The 26614-nt window shown below is 39.1% G+C and overlaps 1 protein-coding gene across 3 annotated transcripts in view; it reads left to right on the forward strand.

Annotated features, from left to right (window-relative positions):
* CHN1 (chimerin 1) overlaps nt 1–26614 on the forward strand; it is a 202860-nt gene that overhangs the window by 173006 nt on the left and 3240 nt on the right. For all 3 annotated transcript variants that reach the window (XM_012806197.2, XM_003791504.2, XM_023514174.1), the window contains exons 8-12: nt 2249–2333; nt 14773–14946; nt 15695–15772; nt 20134–20271; nt 26478–26583. In XM_012806197.2, the coding sequence (XP_012661651.1) occupies nt 2249–2333; nt 14773–14946; nt 15695–15772; nt 20134–20271; nt 26478–26583 (581 nt within the window). The remainder of the gene's footprint in view (nt 1–2248; nt 2334–14772; nt 14947–15694; nt 15773–20133; nt 20272–26477; nt 26584–26614) is intronic.

The raw sequence follows: 26614 nt of genomic DNA on the forward strand, positions 1-26614 counted from the left end.
CAAGAATGAAATATGTAAATAACAATTTCTTAAAGATTGCTTTCTGAGGTATATGTGTGATCCTTTAATTGAAGAACCATGGGGCCTGCTTGGAGAGTTACAGCCCTCTCTTTGGCATATGTAATATGAGGAAATGCCCCAGGCCTGTTGAAGCACATTTGCTGCTGCTTTTAGGAAGGTGAGGAATGGGTTAGTTCTATTGTAATATCTCAGTACTCAGTGCTGTTTGCCCTGAGTTTTTTTTTTAATAACAAATTAAACGTCATCTACTCTGTTTCTGTTTTCCCAATGTAATTTTCAGATACTTTTTCGTCAGATAACCGGAGGGTACTAAATAATTTCTGAGACTTACTTTATACTTTCATCCCATTTTTATTCACTTGACCAAGTAAGTGGTACTGATTATCCTGAACTCTGGCAACTGACGAGCCAGTTTTCTCTAAAAGTAATTGCACAATTCTATTGCTATTTCATGATTATGTAACTCTCTTTATGAATCAGTGCCATCTACACAGTGTTTCAATTATTCCCATCACAGCAAAGCAAGAGCACATACTTCATCCTATTTTCTTCACTCTGAGGAACACAGGGATGTCACAGAACATCTGAATGTTGATCTTGGGCTCTGCTTCAGCAGCTTCAGGAAATGCTTTCAATTTACAGGCTCTGAACGTCTTTAATAACCCAGAAGTAACTGTGTCTGCATTCCTGACCCTTTTTCATAAAGACATAGCAGGGATTGTGGCCTGGTTTTCAAAATCAACATACAATTTTGTGCTCAAGCTCACTTGGCAGCAACCAAGAGTCACAAGCACATACCTACTTTGAATAAACCATGGGCCCATTGCAGCTTGGATATTTTGGCCAATTTAGTATTTTGAATTCTGATAATACTATATTTCATTGATTCCTAAATGTTCGTTTTATTTTGTATTTTAACGTCTCTTGGGGTTTACAATCAATGGCTTATTGTAATTAAATAGGCATGGTTTTTCTAAACGGACCATTTATAATGGTATGTCTCACATTAATGCATCTTAAATATGAAGAAGTTTTATATGTATATCTTTAAGATATACATATAAATATACATAATGTACCTGGTTTCTAAGACCTAATAATGCATTAATATTAGCAATTCTCAAAATTTTAATCTTAGATCTGAATTTCTCTAATCGCTTCTGTTTGGAGGATATTGTGTTGGCATCACATTGTCACAGTTTGTAGTTTTCACTCTTGTTTTATGGTTTCCATAGGAGGAAATCATGTATACAAGAAATAATTTCAAGTCAGCCTAACTTGATAGAGAGCAATGCCTTCCTCATACCTTCTACCTTTTTAACTCATTTCTTAAGTGTATCTTCAGCCAGTATTTGCCCACAAATCTTAAATTATTATTGATAAGAGTAAGAGGTTTTTCTCTTTTATTCTTTAACATTTGGGGGTTTGGACTCATTGCTTCTGTTGTTCTACCCGTATTTTTTTATTTGAGTTAAGCGAGACTATTTTCTCTTTCCTATGGATATAAAGGTCATGGGCGTCTTTGCATTTGAATCCTTCTCTGCAGATCCCTTTCCCTCTCTTGGGGAAGAAGGAATCAAACACCGTAAAGCCTATTAATGAGCTAGAGTGCTTAGTGAATGCCTACTGTATTCAAACATGGTTTCCAATCACTTACAGCTTCTGCAGGCTCTAAAATGTATTAATTCTCTTTCCTAGCATAATAAGTATCAAATGTTTTGCACAGCAATTGGCCCTTTTGGTGATCCCGTTGTAACCAGTCAGTAAGTGTCACCTTTAACATCCACCTCTGGTCACTAAAGGTGGATTATCTGAAAAACTCCTTACAGGACCCAGCGTATGCTCCGTGTTGCTTCTTATCCTTTCTCATGTGGTAATCCTTTCCTTATCTCCATTTCATGTAGCAATGCCATAGTACATAGAAATGCCAGGATTTGGGTAACACATTGATAAGGCTGCTTGCACCTGGGGATGTCCTAACTCCACTGAAGGAATGGTTTTCAGTAGGAAATCACAGAATATTGGTTTGATTTATCACTGTTAAAACAAAAAAGAAATCAAGTCTGAAAAAAATGTTGACAGTTTGTCACTTCCACTTAACCGAATTTCCTCTAAATGTAGCCATATTGCCTCTTGCTTCTAACTGTGGCTTTGATGTTAGTGCCTTGATGCAGAATAATCTTACTCATTTGTTTCCCCTGTCCCCCTTTGACCCTGTTTCTACCAGGTCCACACGTTCAGAGGGCCACACTGGTGTGAGTACTGTGCCAACTTCATGTGGGGTCTCATTGCTCAGGGAGTGAAATGTGCAGGTAAGCATTCTCCCCTCGGCTCCTGAGTGAGTCAGGAATACGGGGTAAGGAGGTTGGCTGCCGTGAATGTGCAATAGGCTGGATCCTGGTTTGCTCTTGTGCACACACAGTAGGCTGGATTCTCAGGCACTTGCTCTGGAAATTGGTATTTTATCTGCCCTTAACCTTCTTGGACTTGAAGGGCAGCAGACCAGGGATCTGGCATTAGTCCAGGGAAAGGAAAGAATCAGCTTTTTCAAAAAGTCTGATAAAAGGACATAAAAGTAAGGCAACTATATTTAATACTTGCCTTTGATGTTTCAGCAACTAAATTTATAAAAATGATTTTTTTTAAAAAAGCAATGTACAGGGACCTATGATTGTTGCCTTGGAAACTGAATTTTAAAGACAACTTGTTAAGCTGGATTGTCCTTACTAAATTTTTGTGAAATCATATTGAAGTTTTAAAGATTTGTGCATTTATCTTCAAAGATTGTTACCAATTCTGAAAAAAAAACACTTAGTCACTAATATTTTTTTGTGAATTTTTGAAACTGAACATACCAGATTCTTTCTGTAAAATATGACCATGATATTTAGAAACTTTAAGATTTACACATAATGAAATAAGTGGGATTTACTGAGGTACTTTATGAAATAAATAAGACTCATCATGTGAAACTGCAAGAACAAGTGTACTGCGTACTGACCACCTATTCAAACTACTCTAAATTCTGGCATGGGCTTAAAAATAATAGTCTAAATTCTAATTGTACAGTATTTGGTCATGAAAGAGTCTTTCTGCTATTTCAGTTATAAAACTTAAAACTGTCTTCTTACATGTCTTTTAGCATGAAGCTTCATACTAAAAACGTATTCTAAGGGAAAGTATTTCAAAATGGTAACTATAGTAACTGTCAGATTTATCACTGTAAACATTCTCATTTCTTTTGTGGCATGATTTTGATTTTAAATGGAATATTTTTGTTGTCCATTATGCGCAGAAATTTCTGGGGTCTGATTTTTCTTATTTCTAAATTGCATTTTCTTTGAATAGCAGGATACAATACACATTCCATGGGAATATTCCAAGTCATTTTCTTCCAGTCATTATTTCCTTAACCATCACTAAGGTATAATAAGTTTCCAAGCATAGATCACTATTTAAGGACCTTCCTGCCACAGGAAGTGGAATAATAATTCACAACTATGGGCCTTGAACTATGCAGAGGTGTTTGTCAAGGAGAGGCTGAGCTCACAGTCCAGTCAGAATAAATGAGGAAAACATTATTGTTAAGGCTGGTGGTTACGCAGAGTCAAGGTGAAGAACCATCATTAAGAAGGTTGTAGTTGGCGGTGACAGTAGTTCAGGGGGTGGCGCGCTGGCCACATATAACGAGGCCAGCAGGTTCGAACACAGCCCGGGCCAGTTAAAACACAACAATAACAACTGCAACAACAATAACAAAGAAATAACTGGGCATTGTGGTAGGCACCTGCAGTCCTAGCTACTCAGGAGGCTGAGGCAAGAGAATCACTTAAGCTCAAGAATTTTAGGTTGCTCTGAGCTGTGACACCATGGCACTCTACCCAGGCATAGTGAGACTCTGTCTCAAAAACAAAGAAAGAAGATTGTAGTTGTGCCTTTGAACTGGAAGAGAACAAAGTGGGATGGAAAGTGTTGATAGGGTTGTGTTGATAGTCTACACTGTGGCTTTTCAAAGCTAAATGGATACTCTCTCCAAAGCAAAAATTGCCTGCTCAAAAATGATGGTGTCAGTAAGCCTGGTTTCCCTTTATGAGACAGTCTTAACCAGCTGACACTGAAACAGTTTCTTAAACATTTTATGAAATTAAACTAAACTTACTTAAAAGTTTTTCTTTAAGAGAGTAATGATATGTGGTATCATTTACTTTGAAAGAGTAAAGGACATCTTCCATAAGAATTCTGAGTCAGCTATTAAACAGAGTATAGTTACAACACCTATGTTGTTGAATAATCTTAGACAATATGCTATCGTCTACTTTTGAAAGAAATGTTTTGGAACATTTACTGGAGTAATATGGAACAAAGGAGAAAGAAAACTATTCCTTTGGCCACCCACAGATAGCCCCACCTCTGGTGATGAGTAAAGGTCAGGAATTGAAAGAAAAACCAAGAGATTTTTCATTCTATATTATATCTTATCCTTAAAAACATTATACTCTATATACTTGAACCATATTAATGTATGATGATATAAGCATAAGCCAACCCATTTGAAAAAATGTATAAAGTTGAGGTTCAAATTAGTTCTGTTTTCTATGGCAACTAATTAATTTGGATTAACAATGGGATTCAACCTAACAAATGATTAGGTTACATTGTTTGTGTTTATTAGGTAAAGTTCAAGTTGTAGTTGAGCCCTTCACCCAGGAGGTGTTCTATGTACCCTTACAGTGTGCCCATTAGGTGAGAGCCTACCAATCCCATTTGAATTTAATTGTGTTTTTCTCATGTGGAGCTGTAGTTGTTTATCTGTTGGTTTTATATTAGTATTGCATACACTGGATACTTGCTTTTCCACTCCTGTGATGCTTTACTAAGAAGAATGTTCTTCAACCAGGTAAATACAAAAGATATAAAGTCTCCATCTTTCTTAGGGCTGAATGGTATTCCCTGGTATACATATACCACTCTATTTATCCATGAATTGATGGGCATTTGGGTTGATTCCACATCTGGGCACCTGTGAATTGAGCTGTGATGAACACTGTAGTGCACATGTCCTTGGTAAAATGATTTTTTTTTTTCTGGGTAGATTCCTAGTAATAGGATTGAAGGATCAAATGGAAGGTCTACTTTTAGCTCTTTGAGGATTCGCCATACTTCTTCCTGTCAGCAGTGTAAAAGCATTCTCTCTTCTCTCCACATTCATGCCAGCATCTGTACCTTTGGGATCTTGTGATTCAGGCTATTCTCACTGGGGTTAGATGATACCTCAGAGTGGTTTTGGTTTTCATTTCTCTGCTGATTAGGGACAATGAGCATTTTTTCATGTGTTTGTTGGCCATTGGTCTTCAGAGAAGGTTCTGTTCATAGCTTTTACCTAGTTATAGATGGGATTATTTGCTCTGATTGATTAGTTTGAGTTCTCAGTAGATTCTAGTTATCAGTCCTTTGTTAGATTCATAGCATGCAAATATCTCAGCAACACCAAACACAAAGGAATGGGATGTGATCAAACTAAAATGCTTCTGCATGCCTCAGGGTACAACAACTAAAGCATACAGACAGTGGGATTCTTAGGTCTAAAGTTCATCTGGCCTTTTAACATTCACTTTTATCTAAACTTGAATGCAAAGAATTAAGAATTTAAAGAGATCACACTAGCAGCTCCAGAAAGATGTCCACTTTCTAATCCCTGGAACCTGTGAGTTTAGTTGCCTTTCATAGCACAAGGAACTTTTCAGATGTGGTTAAAATATGGATATTGAGAGGGTTGTCTTTGTTGTTTTAACAGAATACCACAAACTAAGTAACTTATGAAGAACAGAAATACATATCTCAAAATTCTAGAGGCTAGGAAGTCCAAAATTAGAGTGCTGGCTGGTTCATTGTCTGCTGAGGGTTCAGTCTGTACTTCTAAGATGGCTCCTTGAAAGCTGTGTCCTCTGGAGTGGAGGAACACTGTGTCTTCATGTGGCAGAAAGCAGAAGGGCAAGAAAGGGACCAACTCCCTCTGTCACACCCTGTATAAGAGCACCCAGTCACATTCATGAGGAAGCATCCCTCATGGCTTAATCACCTCTTAAAGCCCCCATCTCTTTATACTATCACATTGGCAACACCTGAATTTTGGAGAGAACACTTTCAAACCACAGCAGGGAGATTACTCTAGATACTCAAGGTGAACTCAGATTAATCACAATTACAAGTTTCCTTATAAAAGGGAGGCATGAAATTGAGTCAGAGAAAGGTGATTGTAAGGGCAGAAGCAGAAGTCAGAAGGAACAGAAGATGCCGCACAGCTGGCTCTGAAGATGGAGGAGTGGCCACGAGCTGAGGAATGCAGGTGGCCCCTTCTCCTACAGCCTCCAGAAGGAACACAGACCTGATGACATCTTGATTTTAACCAGTGAAACTGATTTTGGATTTTTGACCTCCAGAACTGTGCTATAATAAATGTATGTTAAGCCGCAAGTTTAAAGCAGCAACTGTGGCCTCATATAGTAGCCACTAAACATTAAAGACATTATTTCCAAAGAAAAATGGCAGGCTTACTTTCTGTCATAAAAGATACATTTATCTGTTTTTCATCCCTAGGACAGCTTGCTTTGTTTTGGCTGCTTTTTTTCAAAAATCCACCAAGGCAGAAGAGAGCTTGTCAAGAATGTTTGTTTGCCCAGAGTGGCAATTTTATATCCCTTCCAACCTACTTTTTTCTTACACCATGTGAAAGTATGAGTTGATGTGCTGGTGTTCCAACCAGCAGGCTGGCAGTGTTGCTGTAGGAGTCAGACTCAATCCAGCTGATGCCAGGCAAGCTACCCCTTCAGGACAGAAAGCACAAGGCTTGCTGCTAAGTCACACCATAGCCAGTGGGGGCAGCAGAGGGAGCAGCAGGGATGGTCAGAGAATGCCGGTATCACTTTCCAAGAGCCATTCAGAAGCAGGCAGTACAAAGGGACATCCTAGGCAAAAGGTTAGTCTCATCCCCCAGAGTCTTCCTGACTCTGATCTCTATTAAATGAGGAAGGTGATCCTGCAAGGGAACAGCGAACTGCAGCTTGGGACTGCTGCTTTTCCTGCTGAAATATTTATGACCCAAGTAGGTGGCTTTTAAAAGTAACATTCAAAGGAAAGGATGGTCATTATTCACTTATATAGTATCTTCAAATAGTTTTTTCTTAAGAAACTTAAGCTTGTGAATTAATCTCTTATTATATAATCATTGAGATTGTCATACATCCCTCCACAGGAAAAAAGGGCATTATTTCACCAGCATTCCTGAATTGTTTTCATTTTAGCCTTACCAGAATATTTTAAGGAGTTAAGGATAATAATTATTTTACATTAGACATACCAGTTTAATACTAGTTGCTTATTGAAATGTCTTCATATATTCAGTGTATCATCATTGCTGCCTCCAAAAGAAATGACAGCAATTTCTTTCTTAATCATAAAATATAGGCATTTGTTACTTCAAGTACATGAGCACATAGTTTTCTGTTGAAGAAAAGAAGTAGAAGTAATATCTTTTATTTTCATTTCTGTTTTGGTTGAGTGTACCTAGAAAGTATGTTTGTCCTTATAAGCCAGAGAGAAATTGGCAAAATTTGCTCTAAAGTTTCATAGAACCCCTTTTAGTTGAAAGTAATATTGTCATCAGTAATCTAAAGTACAAGATATCCTTCTTAATTTTTGCTTATGAAAGACATGACCTCGGGTGGCACCTGTGACTCAGTGGGTAGAATGCCAGTCCCATATCCCGAGGGTGGTGGGTTCAAACCCAGCCCTGGCCAAACTGCAACAAAAAATAGCTAGGCATTGTGACAGGCGGCTCTAGTCCCAGCCACTTGGGAGGCTGAGGTAAAAGCCCAGGAGTTGGAGGTTGCTGTGAGCTGTGACACCACGGCACTCTACCGAGGGCAATAAAGTGAGACTCTTGTCTCTAAAAGGAAAAAAAAAAAAAGAAAGAAGTGACCTCTGATGCATATTAGAATACAAACGACTCCACTTTCCCTGGGGGAAAAAACCAAGAGTTATCTTTAAAAATAAAACTTACTTGCAATTATTTAAAATATGAATACTCAGTTTTCAAAACATACTAGCATAATTATAGTAACCCTTAATCCTACCAATAGAATGTAATTAATATCAGCTGTTTCAAAAAACAGATTCATATACTTTCTAGATATAAATTATAGTTGTGTTTTAGCAAAATTGAGTCTCAAAGAATGTGAGAGTGGCCTAACGTTAACCTAAAGTTAGTAGTCTTAAAGTAATAGAAATATTTTATTGTGAAAGGACAGAGTAAAATGTGATTTGAATTTTTTATTTCTCCTTTCATATGCTTATTAACTTGAGAAATTGGAAAGGGGAAATGTGGTTTAATCACAACATAAAAATAACCTCCCAAACCAAGAGATGCAACAAATGAAATCTTTTATGGACTTTTTTTATTATTATTTGTAGCACATAGTTTTCCTGGGAGAAATGAAACTATATAGGAGTTATATGACTTTAATAAATAAGTATGAAAAGCAAATAAAGTCTTAATGGCAAACCGAAGTGTTGATATACTGCTAGTCCCTGAAGCAGCAATTTTCGTAGCAAGCTCAGGGCTGCTTGTCTTGCCCTGTGAACTTAAGGGTATGAAAAGATATTTAATGACTTTGCCCTATCCTTTGGTCTTATAAAGGACTTCATATCCAGTCCTGCCAAAAAGTTGGCCTTTGAGATTTATTGCTAAAATTAACCAGAATATATTTTCCTGTAAGTTTTCTCTTAACTCAAATAGAAGAGAGAATGTCAGTTGAGAAAACATTTTCCTCTTCCTTAAATACCTAAATCTGAGCTGAGTCATCACTTTACATAGTTTTTACAGAGTCACAAATAAGCTTAGAAACCTGCTGATGTTCAAATTGGGAGGTGACTTCAAATATTTCAAGGAAAACAGTTAATGCTGATGTCAGACCGTTAGTGCCATTCAGGTCTTACGTGAGTGACTCAAAATTTTAATTTTTGCTTTCTACTGGATTTTCATTAGAGTTTATATATTAGGAAAGAATATTACAAAAGAAGCTTTATTACTGCTTTTAAAAGTCCTACCAGATCAGTCATACATAGGTATCTTTAAGCGACTTGTTTGCTTAATTTCATCATTTGAATAAAATATAGCAGTGTTTTTTAAACTCAAGTATATATAACTACTAATGGGTAAAATATACATTTTTAGAGAAAAGATGAAATAGCAAATTCATCTTCCAGCTGAAAAAATTGCTCAGATTACAAGGTGTACTGTATGGAGTTCATGGCGAAAGTGGTCAGTTTGACTCAATGGGAAGAGCCTGGGCCAGGAATCAGCAATCCAGACTTAAATCTCAGTTCTGCCACTTTTTGACAGAGCAACTTGGATGAGTCATTCAGCCTCCCTAAGCCTCATTGTCTTCATCTTGAAATGAAGATTTGGGGATAGGTTTTTACCAAGATCTCTTTCTCACTCAATCTGTGACCTGTGTTATACACCTAAAGTATGAGGTACATCCACACTACTATCAGATTATAAAATTTTGCTGAATTTTATACTTTTTAAAATTCTATGTAAGAGTTCTTCCAGTTTTGGCTTGGTGCCCGTAGCACAGTGTGGCTAGCCACATGCACTGACCCCAGCTAAACAATAATGACAACTACAACAAGAAAAATAGATGGGTGTTGTGGTGGGCGCCTGTAGTCCTAGCTACTTGGGAGGCTGAGGCAAGAGAATCGCTTAAGCCCAAGAGTTGGAGGTTGCTGTGAGCTGTGATGCCATGACACTCCTCCAAGGGCAACAGAGTGCAACCCTGTCTCAAAAAAAAAAAAAAAAATTCTTCCAGTTCTGGAAAGATAGGTAAATATGTTTCATTTTATTCTTTCCAATAATTATAACAAAAAGCCATGAACAAAATTTATGCATCGAGTGTTAGAATACTCTGAAAGTTGGAAGGCTAACTAGGCACCCTCAGGCCTTGAGGGCAGCCCAGCAGCAAGTTCTCTCATGGGACTTCTTATCTGTTCTAACATCCTAGGAATCCCAACCTGGGCACTGTAGCAGTCCATAACCCATGAATGCCAACAGGCAGAAACCCCCCAAATAATCCCAACAAAAGCCTGCTGTTCCTAGCCAGGGCACTGGGAGAAGGACAGCCCAGCAGGACAGGAACCTTTCGGCCATCCCTACAGCCCCACGTAAGCCCCTTGAAAAAAGCCACATTGCAGTAGCAGAGTCCTCAGGTACAGCCCTGTTTCCCACCACCCTGCAGTAGCAAAGGTGTGTCCCTGTCCTGCAAATCTATGAGTAGAGCCCCAGCATCTCCACCTTGCAGCAGGAAAGTGGTACTCCACCGTGGCTGAGCCTGTGAGGGGACCCTCACTTTCTTAGTCTATGGGCAGAGCTCTGTCTTTATCCGTGACCTGCAGTACCCGCGCAGCTGAGACCATGGTCAGACTCTGTTTTCCATCCCTGCCCTGCAGTTGCATGTAAAGAGTGTATGGACACAGCCCCAACATCCACCCTACTGCAATTCCTAGGTGGTGGCCCTCTCCCTCCCACCCATTGCCACAGAGAATGTGGAGTAGAGTCCTGCCATTTGGGTAACATACAGTTGTGGCAAGCAAAATGGCGCTGCAATAGCATTATAAAGGCTTTGTAAACCAGGGTGACATTGGAACCAGTCTACAAAAATTCATTCTAAATCTAAACTATCTGCTACATTTGAAGATTTAAATGAGAACCACAGTCTTACAAACACTCAAAATATTCAAGATATAGTCAAATTACTCATACGAAAAACTAGGAAAATCCAAACTCAGTGAAAAAAGACAACTGATAGACACCAACATCAAGATGATACAGATGTTGAAATAACCAGACAAGAAAGGCGAGTGTCATAAAAATGTTACAACAACCAATTATGAACAGTCTTGAAACAAATGAAAAAATTAGAAATATCAGAAAAGAAATATATAGAAGAACCAGCTAGATGTTTTAGAACTAAAAAATATAATAACTGAAATGAACTGACTGAAACATGGACTCCATGGCAGAACAGACAGGACTTGAGGAAGGAATCGGGGAATTTGAAGTGGGCGCAATAGAAATTAGCCAGTTCAATCAAACAAAAGAGAAGAAACAGATTTTTAAAAGTGAACAAAGCTCAGAGATGTGTGAGACAATAAATAACAAAAGATGTAGGATTTGGAATCCCAGAAGAGGATAAAGACAGAGCCTGAAAAAATAGCTGAAAACTCTCCAAATGTGGTGAAAACAGTTAAAGAGAATTGATGCATTTCTTACTTGGCGATAATTTTATTTAAATGAAATACATGAAGAATAGCGTAGAAGTGACAGGATCTATAATCTCAGTTGTACTAGTCCTTTTCCGGAGCTGGCTTTCCCATCTGACAAACAGACTTGGCCTTGAGTTCGACTTAGCTTCTGACATTAAGCTGATTATGACAGTCTTGGATCCTACATAGAAAGGCCTCTCGAAATGTTTCATGCTTCTAAATAACAACCTAGTCATGGTAAAAGCAATTACTACATGTAAGCACTTTACATACATTAACATTCAAGCCTCACATGAATCTTAATAAACACTATTACTATTTCCACTTAACATAACTGAGGCACAGAAAGTTTAAGCCACTCACTCAAAATCACACAACTAATAGATTCTAGACAGAACTCCAAGGTGCAGAAGTTACCCAAAGACGGCGGTGGGGGGGATTTTAAGTGGAAGTTTTGCCATGGATTTGCCTGTAATTGAGTCAGAAATCTTATAAATTATCTAATATAGACGTAAAGAGGAATTTGGGTTTGGGTTATGAAGTCATTTGGACATAATTTATACAGAATAGCGTTGGGTCATTTCTTCAGATAGTTTAGACTGAGCTCTTTGCTCTGGAGGCCTTTCTGTCGTTAGTGAAGCTGCTGTTCTCCAGTAGTGATAATGTTTGGACGCCATCAGCCCTGCGATGCCATCTTCAGTGCTGTCCCAGCTTCCCTCTACACCTAGCCTCTCTTTGCATGTGGGATGTGCCTAGTATGTATGAATTCCTTCCTGAGGTTACCACATGCCTTAACGTTTTACTTCTTCTTGGCAGTGCCTACATATTTAATGAAAGAACAATTTCATTTATCAGTTTTGGCTAATTCTCCTTGTCTCTGTTAATTGTTACTACCATATATAATAGATCACAGCTACTAACTTTAACAAAAGTCATAATAATGATCACCGGCATCTGTCGAGCATTTTATAGTATGCAAAGCACCTGAATGCATTGGTTCATTAGTTCTTCTAACAATTTTGTGAGGTGAGTATTATGCTTCCCTTTCTGCCGAAGACAGCAAGCAAAACTAAATGGCATTGTATGATTTTAAATTGGTTTCATCAAGACCTGGCTGTAAATTGTGTATACCCCATTTGGACTGGATTTGAAAAGGTCAACATCAAGTTTTCATGGACTTAGAAATAAATAGATTATGTTTTTAAAAGCTAAAGATGACCTTTTTGAGAAACAGTATCTTTCGGTCTCCCTGGCTAGAGTGCAATGGCATCATCCCTGCAGCCTCAAATACCCAGACTCAGGTAATCTCCTGCCTCAGCCACTCAAGCAGGTGGGACTATAGGCATACTCTACCATACCCGCCTAAAGTTTTCTGTTTTTTGTAGAAACAGAGTCTCACTCTTGCTCAAGGCTGATCTCAAACCCCTAATCTCAAGGAATCCTCCGACTTTGGCCTCTCCAAGTACTATGATTGCAGGCATGAGCCACCATGCCTGGACCAACATTTATTTAAATTGAATTATTCAGCTGTGGTGTATCACTCTTCAGTCTAGTTCTTCTCTGTTCCTTCTAAAATTTTACTGTGCAGCTTTGTTTGTTTATTTTTTGAGACCGAGTTTCACTCTGTTGCCCCAGGCTGGAATCTCATGACCTCAAACTCCTAGGTTCTAGTGATCCTCCTGCCTCAGGCTCCCAAGTAATTGGGATTACAGGTACCCACCACAGTGCCTGGCTAATTTGTCTATTTTCAGTAGACATAGGTACTCTCTCTTGCTCAGGTTGGTCTTGAACTTTGGAGCTCAAGTGATCCTCCTGCCTCGGCCTCCCAGAGTACTAAGATTATAGGCATGAGCCACCGTGTCTAGCCATTATAGTCATTTTTTTTTTTTTTTTTTTTTGAGACAGAGTCTTGAGCTGTCGCCCTGGGTAGAGTGCCAAGGTCTCACAGTTCACAGTAACCTTAAACTCTTGGGCGTAAGCAATTCTCTTGCCTCAGCCTCCCGAGCAGCTGGGACTACAGGCACCCACCACAATGCCTGGCTATTTTTTCATTGTTGTTTTAGCTGGCCTGGGCTGCGTTCAAACCCACCAGCCTCGGTGTGTGTGGGCAGCACCCTACCCACTGAGCTATGGGCACCACCTATACTCTTCTTTTTGAAAAATAAGTATCTCAAAATATTTAGCTAGTAAATATTTGGGTTCTAACATCTAAGAAGTTAAAATCCAGGAAAATTGCAAAGCAAAGGAATAACTTCAGTAAAGGCAATATGTGTATATTAGTTAAAATTGTGTACTCCAGAAGCTTCTAGATAGATGAACACTTTTGTGGGGGTTTCTGGAGGGTACTACATGGAAATTCTGCATTCATTCCCCCATAACTCACCCTGTACAGATCTTCATCTGTATCTTTTCTTAGTACCTTTCTTGATAAAATAGTAAACTTTTTTTAAGAGAAAAGATTTATTTGTGATATGCATGGGGATCACATTTATTTAAATTGAATCATTCAGCTGTGGTGTATCACTCTTCAGTCTAGTTCTTCTCTGATCACAGAGTGATTGCTCCAGTAAAGTTTTTTTTTTTTAACACAGACTCTAGAATCATTCTTAGGCTTAGATTCTGCTCTACTACATACTCCACGACCTTGAGTAAACTACTTATTAACACCTGTGTGCTTGGTTCTCTCAGTGATAAAATGAAAAGAGAAAATATTTCACAGAACTTTGTGAGTTTAAATGAAACAATAAATGGTAAGCGTTTTGGAACAGTGCCTGGCACTAGTAAGCCCTCAATAAATGTTAGTTGGTGACAGTACGAGCAATAGATAATAGTTACAGCCATTTTCAGCTCTGTGTACTAGGTGAATTATATATTAGTTATCAGACGTATGGAAAGGATTGTGAACAGGTATAAATATGAGCACTACTTTAAGAGAGCCCTAGATACTCCTACTTTTGGAGGTCCGATTCCACTTCATATCAAATACAGTAAAACCTCAGTAAGTTGACCGCCGAAGGATACTGTGACGAACTAGTCAACATATGGAGGTGATCAACATAAGGAAGTAGGCCTCCTGTACTGATACATACCTGTGGTGCATGTCCAGTCTGTGAAAATTAGGTGAACTTAAGGAGCTGGTCCATGTAGGGAGTCAACTACGGAGGTTCTGCTGTATAAACTACAGTCATATCCCACATTAAATAGAATTTTATGTAACTCTAAAGAAACAGGTTAATTTTTAGTTGGCTATTTGACATAATATTATACTCAATAGAGTTAAACTTACTATTAATCTTGATTATTTTTCCTTATATATCCTTCTGAGATTATATAGCAAGTAAATAATGAAGCATGAGGTAGAATTCTGGTCTTCTGGCTTGTAGCCAGAATTTAAACTCTGAAAATTATAATGAATTTTTTCTTTCTTAGATTGTGGTTTGAATGTTCATAAGCAGTGTTCCAAGATGGTTCCAAATGACTGTAAGCCAGACTTGAAGCACGTCAAGAAGGTGTACAGCTGTGACCTCACGACACTTGTGAAAGCGCACACCACGAAGAGGCCCATGGTGGTGGACATGTGCGTCCGAGAGATCGAGTCTAGAGGTGAGGCGTCCCTGCAGGGCTGCAGTGGTCTCCGTTCGTCACAGCACGTCCCGCGGCCTTTCTGGCTGCCCCACTGCCCCATGCAGTTGTTTTCTATAATTTGGAGAAGATTAGTTTCAGAAGTCAAAGGGTTTCAAAGTCCAAAATGAATTCGTTAACAAGTACTTAAAACAGCTTGATTTCAAGATATATTTAACCAGGTATAAAAAAATAATAAGTATGCTATAAAAATGTTTATAGATAATGCTTCCGTCTTTTGAAAAAGCTGACATGTAGACACAAATTCATTTTTTAGTTTTTATATTTTTCTTAGGTCCAAGAAGCAAAGGTGTAAATGCTCTGTTGAAACTATCCAAGGCCAAAACCAGAGCTGCACCCTAATTACTCGTTCCCGCTTGGGAAAAGCTGCTCCAGGCCTATGAGTACAGTTTATCTTAGTCTTCTGTTATGTAAAAAGTTACAGTGTAATTGAGTGATAAATTATTTATTTCCCTTAAGACTTAACCTATTTGACTCAGTTAGACAGAGTGATGAGCCAGATTATGTTATGTTCAGGTGACAGTAGGTCAGTGTTGAAGAGCTGTGAGTGAAATGGTTTTATTTTAAAAGTATGAAAAGTCTTCTAAACGTGTATTTTATCATTCTCTCTGACACATTACTTCTCTAGCCTAAGTATGAGAAGTTGTTAAAATTTTTTATAAAAGGCATAATTATTATACAAAGAAACTAATTACCTTTATTTCTAAAGGGCTTAATTCTGAAGGATTATACCGAGTCTCAGGATTTAGTGACCTAATTGAAGATGTCAAGATGGCTTTTGACAGAGGTATGGTTTTTGGCATGTTTAATAACTTAGGACAATAATACCTTTTGCCAAAAAAAACACAATTTCTTATGATATTTTTATATTGTTTTTCTAAATCATTGATTATACCAAATAAAAGACTTAGTTTATATACGTTTTTATTAGTTTTAAATATAAAACTGTCAGATTTCAGAGTGAGAAAGAAGCATAACGTTTAACTATGTTACCAATATTTGAGTATCCAGGGCTGATCCATGTACACCAGAATACATACAGAGCAGTTAAATTTACCAAACACCATAGAGAAAACGGTGGGGGGGGGGGTGTAGAACTTAAATCCTTCTAGAGCTCAGATTTGCCAGGTGTAGGTCAGCCCACCTGGCTCTGCCTGTCATCCATGCCTCCCAGGCATCCCTTCACCATCCTTGACTGAGCTGAGACTCAAGTGCCAGCTCCTTTATTAGGGCCAGAAAGCCAAGGGAGGCTGATGACCTTCTGCATAGGGCCTTGTCCCTCTGTGGGAAAAGGGTCCAGAAAAGCAAAACTCAACCAAGCCTGATTTTTTTTTTAAACTGATATTTAAATTAAGATTTGTTTCCGGCTCGGCGCCTGTGGCTCAAGCGGCTAAGGCGCCAGCCACATACACCTAAGGTGGCGGATTCGAATCCCCAGCCCGGGCCCACCAAACAACAATGATGGCTGCAACCAAAAAATGGCCAGGCGTTGTGGCGGGCGCCTGTAGTCCCAGCTACTTGGGAGGCTGAGGCAGGAGAGTCACTTGAGCCCAGGAGTTGGAGGTTGCTGTGAGCGTGATGCCCTGGCACTCTACCCAGGGGGACAGCTTGAGGCTCCGTCTCAAAAATAAAAAAGATTTGTTTCCATGGTTCCCTAATTTGTTGTTGCTTTAAGTATTTTAAGGAATGAAATGTTACCAAAGAACTGAAGCCTTGAGTACAAGAAGTAAAAGAATACGAATTAAGTGATCTTTTAAAGAACCACTTTCATTATAATATATTCCAGTTCTATCACACAAACCTCTCCCATTTACAAACCTCTTACAGCCAGCTGAGGCGGAAGACAAGAATAACTCTTACTACCAGCTTGATGTGAGGAAATCTAGGGCAGCAAAGTGTATATGATAAGAGCAAAGAAGGTGAGATGAAGTAATGGTGTATTCGGTCCAAGTAAGCATCAAGAACAGCAGTCCCGAGTCTCTGGAAGATAACAACTGAGTTACCAGCCTGTGGCCATGATTCGTGAAAATAAGTCAACACTGACAAAGAAACTGAATGTTGCCTTGAGCCTTAGCCCCAGAAAGCAAATGACATAGTTTCCTCCCTCTTAAAATATGAGACAACCTTTTTGTGACCCAAAAACATCAATAACAGATTTTTAAATTCATGAGAGTTATCTGGGCTCCATATAAGCCTCACCTTTGGAGGCCAGTCTTTGACCTCGCAAAGGATATGCACCAGCAGTCACCTGCAAGATCTGAAGGAATTATGCAAAGAATTTTAACAGATAAGTTCTTTACATAGTGCTGCCCAAATCTGGAAATATTCAAATAAACAGAACAAAGTAGATTTGAAGTAATGAAGGGTGATTACTTCTGAGAGGCTTACCTCGTAAATAATGAAGTCCAAGAAAGACAAGGACCCATAGACGGCTGGAATTCACTCATTCAGTTCAAACGCCAAGGCAAAAAGGCAGGTTTGGGAAAATCTTCGCTAGCTTAGGAGATGGTTCCTGAATAGAAAAAAATTAATCATAATACACATATTAAGTCCCAGAGCATTGATACTTTAGGCTTCTAGCTTGTTTAAATCTATTTTCTATTGAGTCAGTAACTCAGGAATATTAACCAGCTACTATATGCCAGGCACCATGGTTTTTACTTTATATAAAACTGGTTAGCCGTGTACTCTGGTCCTTGCACTCTTGGAGAGCTCACAATTTATTATAATAAAGGTCATAGAGGAAAATATTAATAACTGGGGAGCTCAAACTCATTCAGTGGGGAAGGCGAAGAGGTACTGGACATCTGAAGTGGCTTCCCCACAGAAGAAATATTTATGTACTGATGCTACATCTTAAAGGATGAACAGTAGTTATATATGGGATGAGTAGCAAAAAATAATAGATACATAAAGGTCTTGGCAACAGAAAGGTCTGTGCAGTGGTCCTGAGGCTTACCTTGGCAAGGCCCTAAAAGGTGCGATAGTAACACAACTTACCATAGAAAGAATTACCTGAAATGAATTCTATTTATTCCATATGTAGCTAAACTATAAGAATAGTACCTTTATCTTCCAAATCCATGATTGGATGGGATATTTGAAATCTGGGTGCTTATAGAAAAATAACAAATAGCTATTGAAAACAGGAGCCATGTGGCAGAAGAAAGGGAAACTTAGTCTTTCTTTTTGCTGAGTAGGAATTTTGATAGCAGGGATACTTGTCTCTGTCATTCTTCTACCTTCCATTCCCCTCTCATCCCCTCGGTAGGTCATCAGCATCTCCACGCTTCCCTAAAGTCTCCCAATGCAAGTATCTACATTGCCCTTTTGTTCCAGAAATCACTCTATCCCAATTTGTGCTCCCACTGCATATGACTTTAGCCAAGTATGGAAGACAGACACTGATGATCGCATTCACAACCGAGTTCACTCTGTTTGTATACAGTTCTATGGATTTTTACATCTACATAATGTCATATATCACCATTACAGTATCATACAGAATAGTTTTACTACCCTGTGCTCTAGCTCATAAACCCTCCCTTCTCTCTAAAGTCTTAGCAACCACTGATCTTTTTACTGTCACCATAGTAGGCTTGCCTTTCCCAGAATGTCACAGTTGGAATTAATATTATGAATCCCTTTTAGACCAACATCTTTTGCTTAGCAATATGTATTTAAAGTTACTCCATACCTTTTCATGACTCAATGGTTCATTTCTTTGTATTTCTGGATATTATTCTGCGGTAAGGCTGTCCCACAATTTATTCACCCATTTAAGAATATTTTGGTTGTTTCCAATATTTTGGCAGTTATAAATAAAGTTGCTATAAACAATTGTGTGCAGGTTTATATGTGGATATAAGTTTTCAACTCATTTTGGCAAATAACCAGGAGTTGATTGCCGGGTTTTTTGGTAAGACTATGTTTAACTTTGTAAGAAACTGCCTGTCTTCCAAAGTGACTGTACCACTCCGCATTCCCATTAGCAATAAAAGAGAGTTCCTATCGCTCCACGTCCTTGCCAGCATTTGATACTGTTGGTGTTTTACATTTTATCTGTTCCAGTAACTGTGCAGTGAAGAGGCTGATTTTTAATCCATAGAAATCGTTCATAAACCGCGTGGAATAAAAGCAATCTAGTATAAGGTCTAGCTCAGAGTGGGCTCTAATTAAATCTTCAGTAAATGCAAATTTAGATACTTTAACAAAGTAAAGTTTTTAAAGTTCTCTTCTGCAGGGAAGTGCAGAAGAGGCCTTTTAAAATTATTATCTCAATAGATTTAGGGGATACATGTGGGGTTTTGTTACATGGACAAATTACATAGTGGTAAAGTGTGGGTTTGTAGTGTATCTGTCACCAGAATAGTGTACGTTGTACTCTATTGGTACGTAATAGGTAGTTCTTCATCCCTCACCCCTCTCCTTTCCTCCTCCTCCTCCTAAGTCTCCAGTGTCTATTGTGTCACTCTGTGTGACCATGAATAACGATAGCTTACCTCACACTTACAAGTGAGAACATGTGGTATTTGGTCTTCCACTCCTGAGTTACTTCCCTTAGGATAATCGCCTCCAGTTCCATCCAAGTTGCTACAAGAAAGGGCCATTCTGAAGGGAGAGAATCCTAGGTTGAGAGTCTTAGGGCCCAGTACCTCTAGAATATTCCTCCATTTTATAATCTCTTTTCTTCTTGTTATTTCAGTACTCTAAAGATTTGTTTTATTTTGCTTTTTTACTTCTCACTACTTCCTTTACCCCTCAGGGCTCATGCACAATCCAATATTATGAAAAAGGACCTTTCATGCCAGGGGTCTCCTCTAAGCTGGGAGTGCCTGTGTTGTTAGTTTTCACTGTATGTTTATTTAAAAAAGGAAAATTCCCTTGGGGAATCTCAAATAGCATGAAGTTGAAAGATGTTTCTGTTAATCTCAGTCCTCTCCTACTCCTCCTATTCAAAAAAAAAAAAGAATTTTGCTCTTTCACTGAAAATCGATCACTAAGATCAACCATGTAACACATTGAATTTGTGTTAAGAACTGAAGCATTGCTAATCTTTAAATTCTGATTGTATGCAAAAATGTCATTTATTAAAACAGTGCTGTGAATCCAGATATTTACTTCTGTTTCTTTTAACATCCTTAAAAGATGGTGAGAAAGCAGATATTTCTGTGAACATGTATGAAGATATCAACATTATCACTGGTGCGCTTAAACTGTACTTCAGGGATTTGCCAATTCCACTCATCACATATGATGCCTACCCTAAGTTTATAGAATCTGCCAGTAAGTATGAAGGCATGTATTCCAAATAAACTGACAAACTGCCTCCTCTTAGTAATCACTTTTCCTGGTTTTTAGGCAATTTTGAATGCATTTTTTGTAATTTTTCCTCTCTGCATAGTTAACGGCTCGCAAGCATTTGGCATCCTTCTCTAACAGTTCAATTATGACTTCCAGTAGAAATCTTCTTTATTCTATGCTAAACCTCATTTTCCAAAAAAAGGCTTTTATCAGTGTTCCTTAGATGTCGACCAGCACTTTTGTAAATTAAAATTAAAATGAATACCCAGAAAAACAAAATTAAAAAAACAAGACCAACTATTTTGGCATTAGAGTCAGCAAACATAAAAATTACTGTCAGATCACTATAAAAGTTACTAAATTCTATACTTTAGAAGTTTCTCAATTTCTATATTTATCCTGTGTAGGTTAATACAGACCATTAATAGTTTGTAAACTGGCACTGATCTGGAGATCATAGTTATTTTTTTAATTCTAGCTGAAATGAAAATGAGAAAAAAACAAAGATTTGCCAAATCTTATTTATGCTATAAAAATCGTACCTATAATTCACACTTCATTTTTTAAAGAAGGGAATTCTTAACAGATTAAGTGTTGGCTTTACTTTTTTTTTTTTTTTTAGAAAAGATAGTCTATTTCTGTCATTTTGCTTTTCTCTCTTTAAAACCATATGTTGTCTTGATCTTTAAATGGTAACATCACTTCCTTAGTAACACTAATTTGCTTTTTGACTTAGAAATATCATGAAGCACAAACTTTCTTTATTCTAATATTTAATTCTCCCTCAGAGCGTTTGTTGAGAATTTTTGTGGTTAGTTCCATGGAGCTCTGATTTTTTGTGGGTCAGCTCAAGCTCCCATGTAAAGAGCAACCACAAGAATTAGACTGACTTTTTTTTTTTTTGAGAATTATGCTGGAAAGCGTGAAAGATTCTAGGCCTCTTATGGCCTCATTGCTGACCATGAAAGTTGAAACAACTTATAATTGTTTCATGGGATAGACACTGCCTTACCAGACAGATAAGCCTGATTGCCACTAACTTGGAAGCATTTTGCACATAGTTAACATGGTGAAGGGCTGCTCAGTCCGCCGTTTGCTGTAATCCCCAGCACAACACTGGGAGTGGACCAGGTGAGTGGCCCATCCCAGGTGGTCCAGAAGTAAAGCTGAAATTCATCTCTGTACCCAAACCAAGGGCATATGATTAGCAGAGGATAAAGCAGCAATTCAAACTTAAGTTCTAAACTCCATGAGACCACCTTTGCTAGGAAGTAAAACCAAGCCTCTTCTTGGATTTCAAGGCCTTTGGCCCTAAAGTTCCAAATTAACCTCACCTTTCCCCACACCTATCCTAGCTGCTGAGGAAAATCTCCCTTTTTTATTCTTTGAAACCATTTATTGTTGTAGGGTTTGTTTCTGAAACAGCTTTCCTGTTCACTGTGCCTGTGTCATGGTGATGTCGTTTGAGGAATGGGGCCTCCTTATACGTGTCTTTTCCAGCAGTATAGTCTGGCTCATTCTTTGGACATGTAGACACAGCCATTCTCTTAAAAGAAAGAGGAGAGAAGTTAACATTTATAGCACCTTTACAAGGCACCATGAATTATGCTAAGCACTTTATATCTGTAAGTATAAGTAAATTGTCCAAGGTCACATCACTCCCTAGAGGAGGTGACGTTCACACCCACATCTGTCTTAAGGTTAAAGCCCTTGCTCTCTCCACTCTGCCTGGCTCAGATGAGGGAAGAAGGAAGGGGAGAAACCCCTTCCTGATGGAGGACGGGGCCAGAGGACCCTTCCTAATGCAGTTATTCTTAAAACTTTTACTCTCTCAGCCTCTAAACATGCCTCTGCCGTTTATTCGCACCCTTTGCCAATGAAAATCAGAATTTATATTGAAACTTATTTTTGCAGAAGCTACTTCAGCTCTGCTGTTGCAGCCTCCCTTGGTGAACCTGCAGCTTGAAAGTTGGTAGGGAGTCATTTGCAAGAAAGGACAAAGGAACTCACAGATGGAGGCAGCCAAGTCCATCATGTGTCAAGGCTTAAATCTTCCAGTCTCCCTGGAAACTCCTTTAGGAACGTACATGAAATCTGAGTCTACCCACCCCTCTTCCTCCTCTCCTTCTCACCAGTTAAGGCATTGCTGCCCAGAACACAGGCCTGGAATACAGGGAGGGGCTTCCCACAGGGCCTCCCTAATCACCAGCATTCACTGATGCTTTTCATGATGGGAACAGCAATTGAGCTCTTGGTGGGAATGAGTGGAGAAACCTCTGTTCCCAGAAGATCTTAGAAAAACTACATGACTCAGTGTATAACCTTGAGTGAGTCAGACAAACTCAAGTAAAACCCAGAGTTCTTGGTCCCAAAGCAACTTAAAATTATCTGAAGAGAAGCCTGGCAGGAGAACTTGTTAAGTTCTCCTCAGTTCTGTCACTGAGTCATCCCTGTTGGTTAGCTCAGTTTTTTTTTCTTGTACTTGAGTTCCCTATACAAAGTTAACAAGACATACCATAGACAAGCTTCTAATGAGCTCTTAATGCAGATTCAGAGTGCTTGTTTCCCGCCCCTACAATGTCCATGTTTTCCAGATCCTTCCAGGCCTTCTAACACCCCCTATTCTCTGGACCCCTTACAGCCTCTTTCCTTCAGGCCAGGAGGTGGTAGTTACATTTTGTCTTCCCCACTTGTTATCCCCTTAAAAGGCAGAAATCATGTTTGTTTTTCCACAGTGCCTGTGACAGTCCCCTACTTACATAGTAGGTGCAATAAATACTTGTTGAATAAATAATAAGCATAATTTTATACTGAGAACCCTAGCGTCTTAGAGTTCACAGATATTCTAAGGGATTGTGTAGCTAAACTTCCTTCTATAACGCATTCTTCTGAAATACCCACAAATGCCGTGACTGCAAAGCCCTACTGGTGTTCAGCAGAAGTCTGCCTGCTTTTAACTCCTTGCCGTTGGAGTGGTCTCGGCATCACCCTGTTCCACATGCACGTGTGGTGAATATTTGACAACAACCAATGACCGTCGTTTATCTGTGAATACATTCCATTCTATCTGTTTTCCTCAAATTGTGCTTCTGATGGCTAAAGAATTGTGTTCTCTAAAATCCTGGCAATGAGTCTCGTACTTTCGTTAAGTGAAGGAAAAGGAGAAATGAGTTCCGGGGAAGAATTCCTGTCAATCTGGTATCAGTATATTCAGTGTATTTTGTCCTGTCCTCCAACATTTCTATTTCCAGATTAGTCCACAGTCAGCACGCTTGCTCATTTGGACGTCTGGTGGGCAGCTCAGATGGAAGTCTTAATCTTCCCACCAGCCTCCCCCACCCACAGTCTGTCCCATCTCAGTTAACAGACCTCCAGCCTCCCAGTTGCCTCTGATTCTTCTCTTTCTCATACATCTTCATCAGGAATGCTGTGACCTTCAAAATAAACCCAGAATCCAACAACTTCTTACCACCTTCACTGGTACCCCCTAGTCCAAGATCCTGTAGTTCTTCACCTGGACTTTTTTTTCTCTTTGAGACTAGAGTCTCATTATGTTGGCCTCAGTGGAGTGCCGTGGCATTACAGCTCACAGCAACCTCAAACTCAGGCTTAAGCAATTCTCTTGCCTCAGCCTCCCAAGTGGCTGGGACTACAGGCACCTTCCGCAGTGTGGGCTGTTTTTTGTTGTTGTTGCAGTTGACATTGTTGTTTGGCAGGCCCAAGGCTGGGTTCAAACCCTCCAGCCTTGGTGTATGTGCTGGCGCCCTAACCGCTGAGCTGCAGACGCCGAGCCTGTCACCTGGACTTCTGTAATGATTACTGGAATGGGCTTTCTGCTTTTTTTCTTGCCTTTCCATAGTCTTGTTTTCCACAGATAGCTGGAGGAGAGATACCTGTGAAGAATACGTGTCAGATGATGACACGTCATAAGTTTCACATTTCTCTCAGTAAATGCTAAATCCGTAGAAGAGCCTGTGGCCCCTGACAGGAGGGTGCCTGTAAACTTTCCTCCCTGCTCCCTCTCTGCAGCCACGCGTGGCTCCCCATGTTTCCCCACATATTACAGGCCTGCTCTCCCCTCGGGGGCTCCCCACGCTGTCCCTCCACCTACCCTCTTCTTCCCTCTCGTCTCACACGGCTCATTCCCTCACTCCTCAGACTCATTACTCAAAACCTTCTTTCTCATTGAAGTCTGTTCTGACCACTCGCTTAGAATTATAACCCCACAACACTTCCAGTACTTCTTATCCCATTTTTTCCATAACATTTCCCTCATTCTAATGTCCAATAAACAGTATTGTGTTCATTGTTCATTGTCAGTCACCCGCAGGAGAAAATAAGTAAGCTCCCCTGAGCAGAGAATTTTGTTTGCTAGCTCACCAACACTTGCCCTTAATTTTGCGTCCTCTGAAGATTCACCCTACAAAGATTAATTGAAGTTAAAAGAAAACTAGGTTACTTTTTTTCCCAATTTCCAGAATCATATAGTTTCAAAGTAACTAGTTCCATGGTAAAAACTAAGTGGTAGTTTTCCATAGTGAATGGAATCTTCTCTTAATTCTAGAAATTAAATGATTGAATTTCAGTATCCAAGCTGATACTCATGTTATGAATTGGCATTCTTTAAAGGTTGCAAGGTTCAGAGGCCACACATTATTTATCATGGCAAAAGCATGTATGTTCTATACTCAGAAATAAACCAAGAACTGTAAGGAAGCTTTGGGCAGAGATGTAAGATGGTCAAAGTTTCTTTGTATTAAAAAGCCTTGACCATTGTTCACATTCAAAGATTTATCAAAGCTGCTTCTATCAATGCTAGAAACTTTCCACATTCATCTTATACCAATTTTACCTGACTCTTATACATGATAATTGAGCAGATTTGTCCTATAAAGTACAAAGACTAGGATTTTTGGTCTTGCATCTTAAATGTTGCATTCTGTTCTTCCCAGAATTGCAAGGCTGCTATCCAAATTAGGACTCAGCAGTGTGGGGTTCCATTGCCCTTACTCTAAAACTGAACATTTTTAGAGTACCCCATCATCTTGGCATTTGGGGAGAAGCAGGAATATGCTGTGGTATTCTTTTTTTGAGAACACAGAATTCCAAAGATGTCTTTTGTTTTTAATTATAGAATTGATTGATGAATTGAACATAATTTGATCTCAAAGTAACGTGCTGGTGTTTTGGCCAACACTTTGAAACTGAAATAAGCAAATGAAAAAGGTCGCCTTCAACTTTTACAACTTTGGAAGAGTCACGTTTTTTTTCAGGGATCATGCCGTCATAGAACATGCTTGTGCTTCGAGGATACATTTGATTTTTTTTAATATATATAACACAAAGTAATATAAAACTAAGTCTGAGGAATAAAGCAAATAAATGTTGGATGATACATTTCTTGGTTTAAAAAGAAAAAAGGGTGCGGCGCATGTGGCTCAAAGGAGTAGGACACCAGCCCCATATGGTGGAGGTGGTGGGTTCAAACCCAACCCCAGCCAAAAACTGCAAAAAAAAAAAGAGAGAGAAAAGGATGTATCAGTAAGATCTTGCCAGGGGCCACACGAGGCAATGGTGTGATAATGTCTTATCCATTGCCGAAGGAGGATTTTCAAAATACTTCGAACAATGCTCCATCCCATTAAGTGTACCTGTTAACGTTCTAAGATGACTTCATCTGAATGTGTAACTTTTTATCTGTGTCTACATGTATGTCTGAATGTCTTTATGGTTACATCCTGTGTATCTAATATCCAGTTGCCAAAATTGCCAGGCACCAGGACTCTCAAGTGAAAATAATGGACACTCCTCTCAAACCTCCACGTACAATGCAGTTCCCAAGTTATAAATATCTAACTTATATACAATTCACACTTACAAATGCAGGCTATCGCAGGTAAATAGGTATTCAAACTTACATACAAATTCAACTTAAGAACAAACCTACAGAGCCTATCTCATTTGAAACCCAGAGACTGCCTGTGACTAGTGTTGCCACATTGAAAGGAAGAGCCTTTGGAAATCTAGAATGTGAACCTTAAGAATATTTTCCAAAGCTGTGGGCAAGGATCTGTGAGAAAGCATTTCTTACCAGCTTTAGAAGATGACCACAGAATAGAATTCAGTGAGCCATTTGTACCAGTTTCCTGCTAACGTTCTTTTCATTGGTATTTAACTTGCTACTTCAGAAATTATGGATCCTGATGAGCAATTGGAAAACCTTCATGAGGCCCTGAAACTCCTGCCGCCTGCTCACTGCGAGACCCTTCGGTACCTCATGGCACATCTAAAGAGGCAAGTGACAGACCCACAGGCTCACACTTGC

The sequence above is a fragment of the Otolemur garnettii genome, unplaced genomic scaffold (assembly GCF_000181295.1).
Source record: "Otolemur garnettii isolate 467f Iridium unplaced genomic scaffold, OtoGar3 scaffold00048, whole genome shotgun sequence".
NCBI lineage: Eukaryota > Metazoa > Chordata > Mammalia > Primates > Galagidae > Otolemur > Otolemur garnettii.